General features: G+C 41.8%; 1 protein-coding gene across 1 annotated transcript in view; it reads right to left on the bottom strand.

The window, feature by feature from the left end:
* Positions 1–7376: 7376 nt before the first annotated feature.
* LOC121465780 (intraflagellar transport associated protein) overlaps positions 7377–16393 on the bottom strand; it is a 75263-nt gene continuing 66246 nt past the window's right edge. The window contains exon 7 of the mRNA XM_041679169.1: positions 7377–7617. Coding sequence (XP_041535103.1) covers positions 7453–7617 — 165 coding nt within the window. The 3' untranslated portion in view covers positions 7377–7452. The remainder of the gene's footprint in view (positions 7618–16393) is intronic.

Raw genomic sequence — 16393 nt, forward strand, 5'->3', positions numbered from 1 at the left:
GAACTTATGGGACACTATGAAAGCTGTCCTGAGAGGAAAGTTCATAGCACTAAGTGCCCACCTAAAGAAAACAGAGAAAGCACATACTGGAGACTTAACAGCCCACTTGAAAGCTCTAGAAAAAAAAGAAGCAGACTCACCTAGGAGGAGTAGAAGACTGGAAATAATCAAACTGAGGGCTGAAATCAACAAAATAGAAACACAGAAAACAATCCAAAGAATCAATGAAACAAAAAGCTGGTTCCTGGAGAAAATCAACAAGATTGATAAACCCCTATCCAAACTAATCAAACGACAGAGAGAGAACACGCAAATTAATAAGATCAGAAATGAAAAGGGGGACATAACCACAGACACAGAGGAAATTCAGAGAGTCATTAGATCTTACTACAAAAGCCTGTATGCCACAAAACTGGAAAATGTAAAAGAAATGGACGCTTTTTTAGATAAATACCATTTACCAAAACTAAACCAGGACCAGGTGAACAATCTAAACAGACCTGTAAGTCGCGAAGAATTAGAAGCTGTTATCAAAAACCTCCCTACCAAAAAAAGCCCAGGACCAGATGGTTTCAATGCAGAATTCTACCAGAACTTCCAAGAAGACCTAATACCTATACTCCTTAATGTATTCCACAATATAGAAACAGAAGGGTCATTACCAAATTCCTTTTATGAAGCCACAATTACTCTGATACCAAAACCACTCAAAGACTCAACCAGGAAAGAGAACTACAGGCCAATCTCACTCATGAATATCGACGCAAAAATCCTCAACAAAATACTGGCAAATCGAATCCAAGATCACATCCGAAAAATTATCCATTATGATCAAGTAGGCTTCATTCCTCAGATGCAGGGCTGGTTCAACATACGAAAATCTATCAATGTAATCCAGCATATAAATAAACTGAAAGAAAAAAACCATATGATCATTTCATTAGATGCTGAAAAAGCATTTGACAAAATTCAACATCCATTTATGTTAAAAGTCTTGGAGAGATTAGGGATACAAGGGCCATACCTAAATATAATAAAAGCTATATACAGCAAGCCGACAGCTAACATCAAATTAAACGGAGAGAAACTCAAAGCCATCCCACTTAACTCAGGAACACAGCAAGGCTGTCCACTCTCGCCATACCTCTTCAATATAGTGCTTGAAGTTCTAGCAATAGCAATAAGACAACATAATGGGATCAAGGGGATTCAAATTGGAAAGGAAGAAGTTAAACTTTCGTTATTTGCAGATGATATGATAGTGTACATAAGTGACCCCCAAAACTCCACCAAAGAACTTCTACAGCTGATAAACAGCTTTAGTAATGTGGCAGGATACAAGATCAACTCCAAAAAATCAGTCGCCCTCTTATACACAAAGGATATGGAAGCAGAGAGGGAAATCAGAGAAGCTTCACCATTCACGATAGCCACAAACAGCATAAAATATCTTGGGGTAAATCTAACCAAGGAAGTGAAAGATCTATTTGACAAGAACTTTAAGGCATTGAAGAAAGAAATTGAAGAGGATACCAAACAATGGATGGACCTCCCTTGCTCTTGGATTGGGAGGATCAACATAGTAAAAATGGCAATTCTACCTAAGGCAATTTATAGATTCAATGCAATCCCCATCAAGATCCCATCAAAATTCTTCACAGATCTGGAGAAGACAATAATCAACTTTATATGGAAAAAACAAAAAACCCAGGATAGCCAAAACAATCCTATACAATAAAGGATCTTCTGGAGGCATTACCATCCCTGACTTCAAACTCTATTACAGAGCTACAGTAATGAAAACAGTGTGGTACTGGCATAAAAACAGAGAAGTCGACCAATGGAATCGTATAGAAGACCCGGATTTTATCCCACAAACCTATGAACACCTCATTTTCGATAAAGGAGCTAAAAGTATACAATGGAAGAAAGAAAGCATCTTCAACAAATGGTGCTGGCACAACTGGATGTCAACATGTAGAAGAATGAAAATAGACCCATATCTCTCACCGTGCACAAAACTCAAGTCCAAATGGATTAAAGACCTCAATATCAGCCCGAACACACTGAACCTGATAGAAGAGAAAGTGGGAAATACCCTACAACAGATGGGCACAGGAGATCGCTTCCTATGTATAACCCCAGAAGCACAGACATTAAGGGCAACATTGAATAAATGGGACCTACTTAAACTGAGAAGCTTCTGTAAAGCAAAGGACATGGTCACTAAGACACAAAGGCAACCTACTGACTGGGAGATTTTCACCAACCCCACAACAGACAAAGGTCTGATCTCCAAAATATATAGAGAACTCAAGAAACTAGACTTTAAAATGCTAATTAACCCAATTAAAAAATGGGGCACTGAACTGAACAGAGAATTCTCAACAGAAGAAGTTCAAATGGCCAAAAGACACTTAAGGTCGTGTTCAACTTCCTTAGCAATCAGGGAAATGCAAATCAAAACAACTTTGAGATATCATCTTACACCTGTCAGAATGGCTAAAGTCAAAAACACCAAGGATAACCTTTGCTGGAGAGGCTGTGGAGGAACGGGTACCCTCATCCATTGCTGGTGGGAATGCCATCTTGTGCAACCACTGTGGAAGTCAGTGTTTCGGTTTCTCAGGAAATTCGGGATCAACTTACCCCTGGACCCAGCAATACCACTCTTGGGAATATACCCAAGAGATGCTTTATCAAATGACAAAAGCATTTGTTCAACTATGTTCATAGCAGTATTATTTGTAATAGCCAGAACCTGGAAACAACCTAGATGCCCTTCAATGGAAGAATGGATGAAGAAAGTATGGAATATATACACGCTAGAGTACTACGCTGTGGTAAAAAAACAATGACTTCTCGAATTTTGTATGCAAATGGATGGAAATAGAAAACACTATCCTGAGTGAGGTGTCCCAGACCCAAAAAGATGAATATGGGATGTACTCACTCATAATTGGTTTCTAGCCATAAATAAGGACCACGGAGTCTACAAGAGGTGAACCTAAAGAAGCTAAGTAAGAAGGTGAACCCAAGGAAAAACATATAGTTGTCCTCTTGGCTAAGGGAAGTAGACCAAATTTCCGGGGAGAAAATGGGATCTTGGGGATGGGGTGGGATGGGGGTAAAGGGAGATGGGGAGAGAAAAGGTAGAAGGGAAGGAGGGGGGACCTGGGAAACAGGAGAATTGGGATAAAGGAAAGGTGGATAGGGGAGCACGGAACCACAATTCTTAGTTAAGGGAGCCAGTTTAGGGTGGGCAAGAGACTTGACCCTAGAGGGGCTCCCTAGTGCCCAAGATGAGGTTCCCAGTTAGTTCCTTGGGCAGCTGAGGATTGGGAACGTGAAATGTCCCTATCCTAGAGCAATACTAACGAATATCTTGCATATCATCATAGAATCTTCATCTGGTGATGGATAGAGATAGAGACAGAGACCCACACAGGAGCACTGGACTGAGCTCCCAAGGTCCCAAGGAGGAGCAGAAGGAGGGAGAACATGAGCAAAGAATTCGGGACCATGAGGCGTGCATCCACCCACTGAGACAGTGGAGCTGATCTACGGGGAGCTCACCAAGGCCAGCTGGACTGTGACCGAAAAAGCATGGGATAAAACCGGACTCTCTGAACATGGCGAACAATGAGGGCTGATGAGACACCAAGGACAATGGCAGGGGGTTTTGATCCTACTTAATGTGCTGGCTTTGTGGGAGCCTAGCCAGTTTGGATGTTCACCTTCCTAGATATGGACGGAGTGGGGAGGACCTAGGACTTACCACAGGGCAGGGAACCCGGACTGCTCTGTGGACTGGAGAGGGACGGGGGGGGGGGGGGGGGGGGGGGGGGGGGGGGGGGGGGAGGAGTGGGGGGAGGGGGAGAAGGGTGGGAGGAGGGGAAGGGAAATGGGAGGCTGGGAGGAGGTGGAAACTTGTTTTTTGTTTATGTTTTTTTTCTTCTTTTCGCAATAAAAAAAATTTAAAAAAATGTAATAGATAAGTAAGAAATATAGGTTAATAGATCATCATCTATAATAGCCAAAGTTGTAGTCATATTAGTTAGGTTTTATAGATATATGGAGATATATTTCAATTAGATAGGTATTCTTCAAATATTTCAGGAACCTTAAGAAAGGGGAAATGATGTGGGAGGTCCTTCTGTCTATGTGTTGCTTTTATTGGTTAATGAACTAAGAAACTGCTTGGCCTAATAGGGCAGACTAGAGGTAGGCAGGAAAAACTAAGCTGAATGCTGGGAGGAAGAAGGTGGAGTGAGGAGAAGGCATGGAGTGGCCACCAGAGACAGACATGTCGGAATCTTGCCAGTAGACCACGAGCCTTATGGTAAAATATAAATTAATGGAGATGGGTTAAATTAATATGTAAGAATTAGTCAATAAGAAGCTAGAGCTAACGGGCCAAGCAGTGATTTAAATAATACAGTTTCTGTGTGGTTATCTCAGGGCTGAGCAGTTGGGGAAAAAAACTATAAAAACTTTCCCTTCTATAAAAAGGGAAATGCCAGCTGAGCTCTGACATCCCCTTCTCTGCTTCCTGGTTGGCATCATGGAGGAAGCTACCTCTGATTTCATGCCTTCCACACCATCACAGAATGCATTTCTCTGAACTATGAAACAAAATAAGCCTTAAATTATTGTTGGGTATTGACAAAAGCAAAATTAATTAATTGATTATTAATTAATTGATTGATATGCTCCCCAGGCAAAAAATACATTCAACTTGCTCTGGGCCAGTACCCCTTGGTACAACTTGATTATGACACAGGTCACTATATGCTGTGGTACCACTGAATAAAAACATGACTATGATGTGCATAATTTTATGCTTTTCTGGTAGCTTCATTTAAAAAGTAAAAAGAATATGATAAATTTTAATAATATATTTCATTTAGCCAGGTAATCTAAGTCACTCAAACACATAATGCAAACGTGATTAAATATTTTCCCATTAACTCATCAAGTGCCAATGTATATCTTCCATGCAGCATATTTTAAATGAAGACACAATATTGTCATCAAAAATAATATTAGTACATACATAATTATTAATCCAACATTTTGATTTCCAAAATGTACAGTTGAAAAAGCAGATTCACATTCCAACGTTGTTCCAAATCTACTTGAAAGCTGTCTGATAAGTGAGGTAAATATGTTCTTGAAATAAAAATCAAATAATGAAACTCAGCTCCTTGGTCACAGCGGCTACATCTCTTTTCCACACACCAGGATGCAGCTAATGACTATTACACTGGGCACTGAAGCTCTGCCAAAATTGTCCATGCATGTATCCCTCGTCCTCACTAAAAGGCTCTGCGATGCTTAGATCTTCCTCACTGCCGAGTGCAAATAAGGCTGGAGTCATAAATGGGAAAGTTTGTTGAGTCAATAAAAATAAATATGCAAATCACGTGAATCTTCTGAAAGATGAAACTGGGAGAATTCTTTTGTGAAGTCTATAAACAGCATTTTTATGAATATAAACACACACAACTCCTCATTCATACCCAAACACAACCGCAGTGTGACTCACAAGAACCAGGATATAGAAACAACCTAAATGTTCAGCTGATGAATGGAATGGTCTATGTATAGAATGTGATACTAATCAGCCTCTGAAAAGAACAAATCCTTCCATATGTAGCCATGTGAATGAATCTGGAAAATATTATAAGTCAAATACATGAGTCACTGAAGGGCAGATATTGCATCTCCACTTCCATAGGGTGTCTCTAACAGTCTAGCTCAGAAGAGAAAGCAGCTACTGTGAGAAGCCGCGGAGATAAGTGAGTGTGGTTTTAGCAGCATGTGGGCAATTCGTGGAGATCTGCCACAATATTGTGTACAGCTTGTAACACTGAACTGTGTGCCCAAGCGTTTAAGACGCTGACTCCCGAAGGGATCAAGTCCATGATGGAGAAACCCAGAGAGTCAGCTGACCTGAGCTACTGGGAGCTCACTGACTCTGGATTGACAGCTGGGGAACCTGCATAGGACCAAGCCAGGCCCTCTGAAAGTTAAGTGACTTGGGCAGTCTGTGGGGCCACTGGCAATGGGACCAGGATTTATCCCTAGTGCATGAACTGGCATTTTGGAGCCCATTCCACATGGAGGGATACCTTGCTCAGCCTGGCTAGCAGGGAACAGCCTGGTCCTGCCTCAGCTTGGTATGCCAGACTTTGTTGACTCCCCATGGGAAGCCAAATTCTTTCTGAGGAGTGGATGGGGAGGATTTGGAGGGGCGGTAGGGGGAGCAGAAGGAGAGGAAGGAGGAACTGTGGTTGGTATATAAAATGGGGGAAAAAATCTTTTAAATAAAAAAAAAAAAAGATGCTGGCTCTCATGTGAAGTGTTCTTATCTTACCATGGGAGAAGAAGAGCAGCAACAATAGGAAAGAACCAAACCAAAGCAGCAACAAATATATTCTGTGGTGTGTGGTGCTAACCATGGGGGAGCAGAGAAAGGGAGCGTATGGCGAAAATATAAAGTCTACTTAAGAGAGAAATAATACCAAGTCCATTTGTTACTGATTTCTTCAGTAATATTATTCCACACATATCACCCCCCTTATCTCCTCTTCTCCATCCCTCCACCCATTCCCTTAGCAACCCTGTAAGCAGTCTGCATAACTACTATCCCATAACACATTTATAATTTCCATTTATTCTTAGTGGGGGAAGGGTGTGTATGGGTTGCATGCCCTGGCTCCCACATGGAAGTCAGGGGACAGCTTTATGGAGCCACTTCTCTCCTTCCACCTTTACTGGTTCCAGGGACTGAGCTAAAATCATCAGGCCTGCCCAGCAGGCACCTTACGGAGCCCTCTCACCAGCACCCAGGCTATCATTTTACAGTCTCTAGTTGCTCTGCTTTTCCAGCCCTAAGCTTCTGGAGACAAAGATCACTCACTGTATTTTGTGGCCATCATATGTGAATTAATGGTAAAGTTTTTAATCCCAGAATTCCATGAAGCTTAATCTGTCAACAACCACACAGATAGATATCACCATCTCTGGACACATAGGACCAAAGACCTACATTATAAGTGATTCTATTAATTATACTAATGTTTGAAACAGGTAATTGTCCTGAAACTCTAATAAGATGGGTTCTATTCCCAGTCTTCAGGACAACACGCACGTGCCCTTTGACAGTGCCCTCATTAAATGGAGATTCAGCAGTCCTTAGTTCCTGTCCCCATTTCCCTGTCCCACCTTCCCAGCCAGTCACAGAACCCAGCCACGGACAGACGAGACTTCAGAAACGGAAGTGATACCTTCAGCCTTGGTCCCTCTGTGGCCTGGTGATAAACAACAGAGACAAAAAAAAAATGCAGATGTATACATTTCCACGGAGGGAATCAGCTGATGTATGCTTTATTCTAATGTTGGTTGCGTATAGACAAAATAAAACTAAACACAAAGACATCTATTGACTCAGTCATGGTGTTCACAAAAGTCTGTATTGGAATCCATCGTCCTTTTCTTGGCCAGCTCTTGGATGGTCGCTATCTCTCCAGCAGTGAACTTGGGAGTGAGAGCCACATTGTCATAATCAAATTCTTCATCGAGAAAGAAGGGCTGTACTTCATCTCCAAATATCTGAAAAAAAATAATACCAAAGGAAAAAGAAACACAGTCACTGAAGTGAAAATGAAGTTGAAAACATAAACAGCCTATTAATATTTAATGAAACTTTTTTTAGACTTTCGGCACTCACAGCTGATTAAGCTGTTTTTAAGTAATGAAATAAATTCAATTATTCAATTTGACCTAATTTAAGCCTCTTAATATGCCCCATTTGTATCATGCTGTATCTGAATGAGTATCATTAACTAATTCCACCCCCACAGCAAGAATCAGGTCTGCTTGCACACATTCAGTTCATTCTTTGCCCACTGCAGTGTCAGAGATGGAGGCATAAGGACCCATTAAACAAGAAATACACCTTAAGGTCTTGACCAACCTTTGCACCATTTGCTAAAAAATATCTGTTAATGAAGTAATCTTTAAAAATAAGAACAAAAACACCCTGAATTTACCATACTTGAAATAATAGCCATACCCCTGTCTCATAACAGGAGAAATTAAAACACATATGATCAAATTTAAAAGTGGAGCATCCCTTTTCTTCCGTTTTACATATGACAGTTTACCTGTAAGTTGGATTACCTGCAAAGAAAGGAAATAGTTTTGTACATGTTTATAAACATGCCGGAGCCACTCAAAGCACAGTTCCCAAGCTGGGAGTGAAGCTCAGTCAATAGAATGCTTGCCGGGCACGCACAAGATCCTATGCTTGGTCCCCAGCATGGGGAAAAGATTTGTCTGTTTGTTCATTTGTTCGCTTGTTTATCAAAAAAGTACATGTTCCAGTAAACAGAAAAGAATGCCTTAAATCTCATTAACTCACCCCTGAAAAATCCCACTTAAAGCCAATGGTATGAGATACGATGAAATCACGCAGCACCTCATCAACTCTGTATGTATGGTGGTGCGGAAAACTATGGCTTATGCAATAAATGAAAAAAAAATGCCCTGCAGCTAGGTAGTGTCAGCTTTAAACATTCTTGCATGGAAGATGATCTCCCCAAATAACTTCTGCAGTGTGTGTGAAATGGAACAAGCTGCTTGGAGGCTCTGTGCTGCTACTACAGTGGAAAGACATCAGGAAAGCTCTGCTTCCCACCTCGCTCTTCAGAGTCCTATTAGGGAGTACGGTGTACAGTGCTAATAGCAGACTCCCAGCCGCTCATTGCCCTGCAGCAATAAAATCAGCTGCTGTGATCCAACAATTTCCAGAGGTCTGATCCTCTCCTCTGTGTTTTCCTGGGGAGGAAAGTCAACGGCTGCCAGTGAATGTGTTACTATCATGGGCCTGCCCTAGTACCAGAACCACATGGGTATCAACAGTATCCTTCCATCTATCAGCCCTGCTAGTACCTACTGAAAGGATCAGTATCAGTTCAGGACACCCCACGACCAAGTTCTCAGCATAAAGGAGACTTATTTGTCATAGAGGGACAAAGGACAGAGGACAAAGAGGGGAGACAGAGGATGAGGGAAAGAGTGAAGGGAACAAAGGAGCGAGGGAACAGGCATTTGTCCTGGAGGAGGATAAAGGACTGCCTCTGGACAGAGAGGAGACAGACATGCACATAGGAAATGGTGGTTTATAAAGGCAAATGGGGAAACCTCATGTTAGAATGAGGTATTTAATTTTAATTTGGGTGTCTTAATTAGGATAGCCAAAGGGATTGCTGGACTTTAATACATTGATAGCTATACCTTGGCTGTCAGCCTCAGGAGGAGGAAGTGGCCAAATAAAGGAACAGACCTTGGTGGCTAGCTTTAGGAATATAAGCTAATGGTGTTTAGCAAGGCAGAGGGAACAGAGGAAAAGAGCAAGGCCTTCTAGAGCTGTGCTCACTATGCCCGGGCTGACTGAAGTCCTCATGCTATTGCTTCCCAGTCATGAAGCTTTGAAAGGTTTTCAGAACTTGCCCAAGGCTAGTAAAGAAGATAGGCCACTTTTGAAACCAGGACAATATGCTTCAAATAAAGCCACATTTGTTCAAAAACACAAACAAAACAAGTTCAAAAACACTGGTTCTTTGGAAGAAAAGTCCTTCTCTGAATAAGCTGCACAGTTCCCACAGCTACCACTGAAAATGCCTCAAGACCATGTGTAAGGCCATGACTGTTTTCAAAGGAGCAGCTGCACACACACAAATTAGCCTGCAGAAGAAAGTGGCTGATGTGCCACGGTCACTCTCTATAATTAGATATCTTCAGCACAAAATAACAGAGGAGCACTATTGATAAGACTCGCGCCAATGAAGAAACACACACACACACACACAGACACTTGATGTTCATGTCCAGAATGCAAGCGTCCAAGCCGACTCCATGTAGAATACTGAAACCTGCAGACCAGGCCCCAGTCCATCCTGCCTAACTATGTAAACACCTGATTCTTACTGATCCTGGCCTAGATGTAGAGGAAACTCTGTCTCTGTGACTGTTTTAGTCTCGGAGGATTTTTGAAGCTCTTTGTGCCCTCGTCTAAAAGCAAGAGAGAACACATCTACTGAGTTGCAGAGATCTGGCTTATGTCCTGCACTACGATTCAGAACCTCATCCTGATTCTCTGAACACATCCGTGCTCACCACATGCAAAAACCTGGCCTTCATCCACATCCCAGGGAGGCTGGGCTATCACTTCAACTTAAACAAGTCTCTCAGCTATGGAAATTCCTCTGATATTATACCATGCCCTTCCTACTCCCTGGTACATAACGTACTTCCGTCTCCCCCACCCTTTACTTATTCACCAGTAAACAGTTGCTAAGCATTAGGTACAGGGAACAGAACACAGCAAAACCTGGGTCTCCAGGCTTCCCTGTAAGGAGAAGACAGTAACAAGGGACATCACTGACATGTGGCATGCTCCTCACTAGGAAAACTGAGAAAGACAGAGCATGTCACCTGCAGAACACACCCCCAGCCCCCACATCTCTCTCCTCACTGTCCACCATCTTGTCTTAGTGGTCAAGATAAAGTAAGGCTCATAGCTTGGACTTCTCAGGCTTCTGATCAACGCCAACTCCTATGGCTAAGTTAGTTCTTCAGAGATGGCCCCATCCCATGCCTTCTTATGCCTCCATTTTCCTGAGATTCCAGTCCATATTGTGGCTGCAATATGTAGTATTATGATACTACTGATGAAGAAATTCTCTCTTTAATAAAAAAAAAGCATTTTTCTTTAAGGGTTTTTCCCCATATAGTTGAATTTTCATTGTGCTGCCATAATTTTCTACAGACATTGTGAATTAACCAAAATAACAGCAAAAACAGAGATTTCTAAAAGCTAGAACTTGCCAATGCAAGAAACAGCCACTTACAATGAACTTTAAAGTTTGTTATTAGAGCAGATAATTTTCTTAGAATGCGACCTAAATGCTGAAACACAACAGAGGAAACTAAAGATATTTGCAAAGTCAGAGTGTGATCCTCAGAATATTTTAGGCCATTTGGGGATAAGCTTCCAGTGTGGCTTCACTGAGTCAAAGTGAGAGACTAGTTCCCTGCAATCACTCAGGGATCTTTCATTCGTCCCAGAATGTTCATTTTCCTACATTCCTAGCCACTGCGCGAGCTCCTAGAACACAAAGACCTGCATAAAGTCACTAACAGATTGTGTCGGCACAGGCACACCTGAGTGGTAGAATGGAAGAGTTTGAGTGGTAATGGGAGCATCTAACATAGACCAGACTGGAGTGGGCTGAGAAGGGATCGGAGACGGCTGGATCCCTAAGTAGAATCAGTCAACAAGCTGAGGGAGGAACAGCTTTGAAGACAGGAGGGTTTCCGTGAGCGTGCTATGAACACAAGGTGCAGGGTTTCACGTCTGAAAGCGGTTCAGCATTGTCTGAGCATTAACTGTAAGGAGGACAGTGCAAGAAATGGCAAGGTGGCAGCAGCATCTTAGAGATGATGAAAAGCTTTTGAAGAATCTTTTGAAAGCAAGGGCAGACACTTGGTCTTATATGCACTTCCTTCATTTTGTCAAATGTTTTAATGAGTTTAATGAACACATATAATGGAGCAGGTATTAGCAGCACCAAAAAGAAAAAAAAATATGGCCTGTCATATTGGAGATTAGAATTAAATAGCTCACACTTCAGGTTAAATAGTATATTCAAAGGGATTGGCCTAGAGTCAGAAGGCTCCTCAGAACTCTGCTCCAGTAGTCTAAGCAAGAGACAAGGACAATGAAGCACCGGTAGAAAAGATATGAAAACCATTTAGGAAGGAAAAGAGCAGCGCTTGGTGACTGACGACATAGAGAAGGAAGAGGAGAAAGCACAGGCTGAGATGCTCAGCTGTGAATACAGTGCATCTGAAGATCCCTGGAAGATATAGAAGTCAAAAAGCAATCAAACACGCAAAGCTGAAGCTCAAGGGGAAAAAGACCTGAAGCTAGACGTGCCCATTTAGAGATATAAGCATAAGAGGAAGAATATAGGACGAAAACTGCTTCAAGCATTCAGGGAGGGAAAAGTATATGATGCCCTGGGGAACACTGACTTGTTAGGAGTGGGTAGACAAAAACCTCCAAAGAAGGATAAAAGGAACAATTACCGAAACACACAGAGAATAGAGACAAATTGTGAGAGCCAGTAAATCAAGAGACTAAGGGAAAACTGACATGGCAGGACAGGCATGAATGTCCATGCTCATAAATGTAGAAAAGGAAACACCACTCTCTAGGCGGGAGGCTACTTGTCAGTTCACGGCTGCTCAGACCATGAAATAATCACTTAGAAACTATATTATTTGCAATACTGTTTGGCCAATAGCTTAAGCATATTTCTAGCTTGTTCTTATATCCTAAACTAACCCACCTTCACTAATTTGTACATTACCATAAGTTCGTGGCCTACCAGCAAAGTTTTGGCAGGCTCCAGCGGAGGCTCTGTCCCTGTTAGTGGCTACATGGCTTCTCCCTAACTCCAACTACTCTCTCCTCCTCTACCTGCTTGAAACTCCCGCCTTACCCTTTTCTGCTAAGCCACTGACTGAAACAGATTTATTCATTAACCAATAAAAGCAACACATGGACAGAAGGACTTCCCACACCAAGACTGGGCTACTGAACTACACCTGGTTCCCTCATTCTGAATACTTTCAGGTAGGCAACCACAGCAAAGCAATTTGCAGTTCATTGTGAGAGGAATGAGAAGAGAAAAGGCAGAGGCACTAGTGGAGTTGAGCGGAAACAGAGGGGAGAGGAACTCAACCAGAAGCACTAATGAATTTGAATGGATAAAAAGGAGAGGAACAGACCCTAGCCAAAGAAAGGTCCAAGGGAAGCAACCTTTCCTTCATTTGTTTCTTTTTTGTCAAGAATGGGAGGGGAGATTTGATCATTGTGACATGTTGTGGGAGAGGGGTTAAGAAAGGAGAAAAGAGACAAGGACACTATATTAGCTTCATTTCAGGTCATCATGCAAAAATACCTCACAAAAACAACAAAAGGGGGAAGACTTTTATTTGGCTCAAACTTTGAGGGCTACAGCCTATCATGGTAGGGAAAGTATTGGCAGAAGATAGCTCTATGGTGGTGGGGGCATATGACAGCCACTTCCTCACACCTATGTGGACCAGTAAGCATAGCAAGGACAGGATGTAGACAAGGCTATAAAACCTTGAGGCCCATCTCCAGTGACCACATCTCTCTCACTTTCTAAAGGTTCCACAACCTCCAAAAACTGTCACTAGCTGAAGACCAAATGTTTAGACATTACCCTATGTGGTGCATTGCACATTTACGCCAGGACATTTCCTTTCTGGCCCCATGAGCTCTTGATTTTTTCATAATGACAAATAAATCCTGTCCAACTTCAAAAGTCCTATAGCCTTTAGCAGTTTTGCAACCACTCACACATGCAAAAGCAGAGTCTCTTCTGAGACTTGGGGTGTCTCTAAACCACGAGCCTCTGCAAAATCAAAATACTACACATTTGCAGTAGTGTCAGATGCCAAAGAGAAGAAAAGACACACAGCAAGGGAAGGTCAGCCCCAACTTTTGGTGTCATCATGTGGGGACATGTTGCAGTTGTGTGTTCCCAGCTACACAGAGCAGGACAGAGGACAGGCAGAGAGGCTGGGCTATTCAGCTTCCAGTAACTCACTTCCTCCAGCTGGAGCCCAACCTCCTAAAGGTTTCCCCAAAAATAGCACCAGCAGCTGGGGACCACGTATACAAAGGCATGGGTCTGTGGGTAACAGATCATATCCAGACCATGACAGACTTCAACCATGTCACTATAGCACAAAGTTACTCCTGCTTAGTAGGAAGAATGCATGTATTTGTTTATTGGGTAAATATTTGTTGCATATCTGTTTCATTCTGAGTTCATTCTGACATTTTATGTTGTAATAACATAAACTTATACGCACAGATACATAATTCCAAGTGTAATGAGGTGTGCCATGCCATTCAGAAAGCATCATCGTACCCCTTCAAACACAGACAGGTTGCGTGCTTGCTCCATGATCCAGCTGTTGACTGCCCTAGCAGCCTGGAAGCTTTCTTCTTTCAAGGTGGGTTTATTTCAGCATCTTAAGCTCTACTGCGCCAACATTTCAACTACAAATTGAAATTCTGGCTTATTTTGGAGAAGGATCGTTGCTATACAACACCAACTCCCCCGCTGCTAAACAAAAAAACAAGTGTGAATTAAGTTATTAACTTGTTATTTTTGCCTAAGGAGCTGAGAGAAATGTGTGGATTTCAGGTATCTAATTTCAAGTCTAATTGAAAAATTTTTGTGACCACTATGGGAATAGAATCTGTATACTATTAGGAAACTGAGTTTCCTTAAAATCGCTCATGTGACTGATTCTTACAGGGATGCTACTAAAAGAGGAGACATTTTCATTCATAATACCACACGGGCAAATTAAGGAACACAAAAGTAATGCTCAAATCAATAACGGTAGCATTTAGCTACAAGCTAGAACACAGAGTGATGTGGTAAATAAACTAGCTCGGTGGAGAAATGTTTAGAATCCCATTGTGAAATGGAAGACAGGGAACCTCAAGCTTCTCTACTGACCTCTTGCATGGTTGTCTCTTCAAAGGAACCATAATCTCACTCTCACTATTATGAACTTAGCTTGCTCTAGAAAGCAGTTCAAAGCCTCCAAAATGTATTAAAACAGAGGATCAAGGCAAAAATTTGTTGACAAATAATAAGCCAGAAGTGTTAAAAATGTCTCTAAGAGACAAATGTACATACATAAACTAGTAACGAAATCATGGGGAAATATCAAACAGACCCCATCCATACCTGAGAGTTGTGGGTTCTGAAAAGGCAATCCCGAGGAAGCAGGACTCACAGAATGCATTGCACTTTCAGACAGAAGCCACTGAAAGCAGCTACCAGCTCTAGACCCAAAGGCTCCTTGGCGGTCCCTCACAGGACACTCGCCAGAAACTGATGATTGCATTCTTTTAATGATTTAGGTGGTGAAAATAAGATTTGTGCTATTAAACCAAGGAAGCATTGGTTCAATGTTGTAATTTATGATGGTTCTAAAACAATTCTCCAACAAATAATGATTACACCTATAATCATTAGCTCTTACTAGCAGGAAAATGAACACGTTTGAGGCCGACCTGTGCTACCTAGTAAGAACTGGTTACATCAAAGCAAGCAAAAAGAAATCAAGCTTACATACAAAATATCAGTAGTTGCGAGACTCAGTCAAGAAAACTGCTAGCCTGCGCTACAGAGCGACTCCAGTGCAGCACACGTTGCACGGTAGACATGCAGTCCAGTCAACCAGTGTGTGTGAAACTGGGGGGGGAGGGGAGGGCGAGGTTAGGGAGGTAGGGGCGTATCCATGAGGAGTCAGGGGCTGCGGGTGAATCTAATGAAAATACATTTCATGAGAGTCTCCAAAATTAATTTTTAAAATGGGGGAAATAAATGCTTGCCTAATAAGTGCAAGGCCCTAGGTATAATACTTGTAGTTGTAATTTGAGTTTTGTGGGCTATGGGATAGATCCCAGAAGAAGCTTCTTAAGCACTAACTGAAACTAATTTATAATAACTTCAATTACTGTCTCAAAATACATACATTCTATAACTGACATCAAAGTAATTGCATCTCTTAGGGTACTAGATGCCATGCCCAACCTGTATGGTTACAGCCTAACCAAGAATATAAACAAGCCTTAAAATGAAATGGATTCCTGTATTGAGAAGCCCTGTAATTTTAGCTTCTTACAGCTCAAAGAACATAATCTATAATTCAAAAGGCATATTGGAAAGTAGCTGTCCTGACTTATTTGTCTAGTAACCAATTTGGGAGTTCAATGCAAGCCTGTAAGCATCTTGGGTATACTTTTCAGTATGGTAGACAAAAGTATTATAAGGAAAAAAAACCATTTAAGACTGAAATGTGTATGTCCTCTCTGACTAAATGACTGATTCATAACAGAGTATACCATTACAAGAGCACCTGAATGATTAAGGAAACCAAAGAGGGACCCTAGAATTTGGCTAGAAAGTGCTAATAAAGAGTCCTTAGCAACGCCTATGTTTATCCCCTCTGTTAAACAGGGTAAAGGTTACTTCCCAGCCCCACCTGCAGTGTATTTATTAATGCTGGTAGGAAGAGTTGTAAAAAAAAATTGCAAAAATGGCTCTCAAGTAATACGTTAGGGAGAACAGACTATAGCGGAGATTCCGTTCTCCCACTTCTGAAAATAATGCTTAACGACATTTCCCAGCCTTCCACATGCCCAGCTATGAACAACTCAGCAGTTGTCAATGAATTCAAGTCAGAGCCTTTTAATCTCTGA

The sequence above is a fragment of the Microtus oregoni genome, unplaced genomic scaffold (assembly GCF_018167655.1).
Source record: "Microtus oregoni isolate MIOR12 unplaced genomic scaffold, Mior012 000031F_ref0000149, whole genome shotgun sequence".
In the NCBI taxonomy this organism is placed as follows: domain Eukaryota; kingdom Metazoa; phylum Chordata; class Mammalia; order Rodentia; family Cricetidae; genus Microtus; species Microtus oregoni.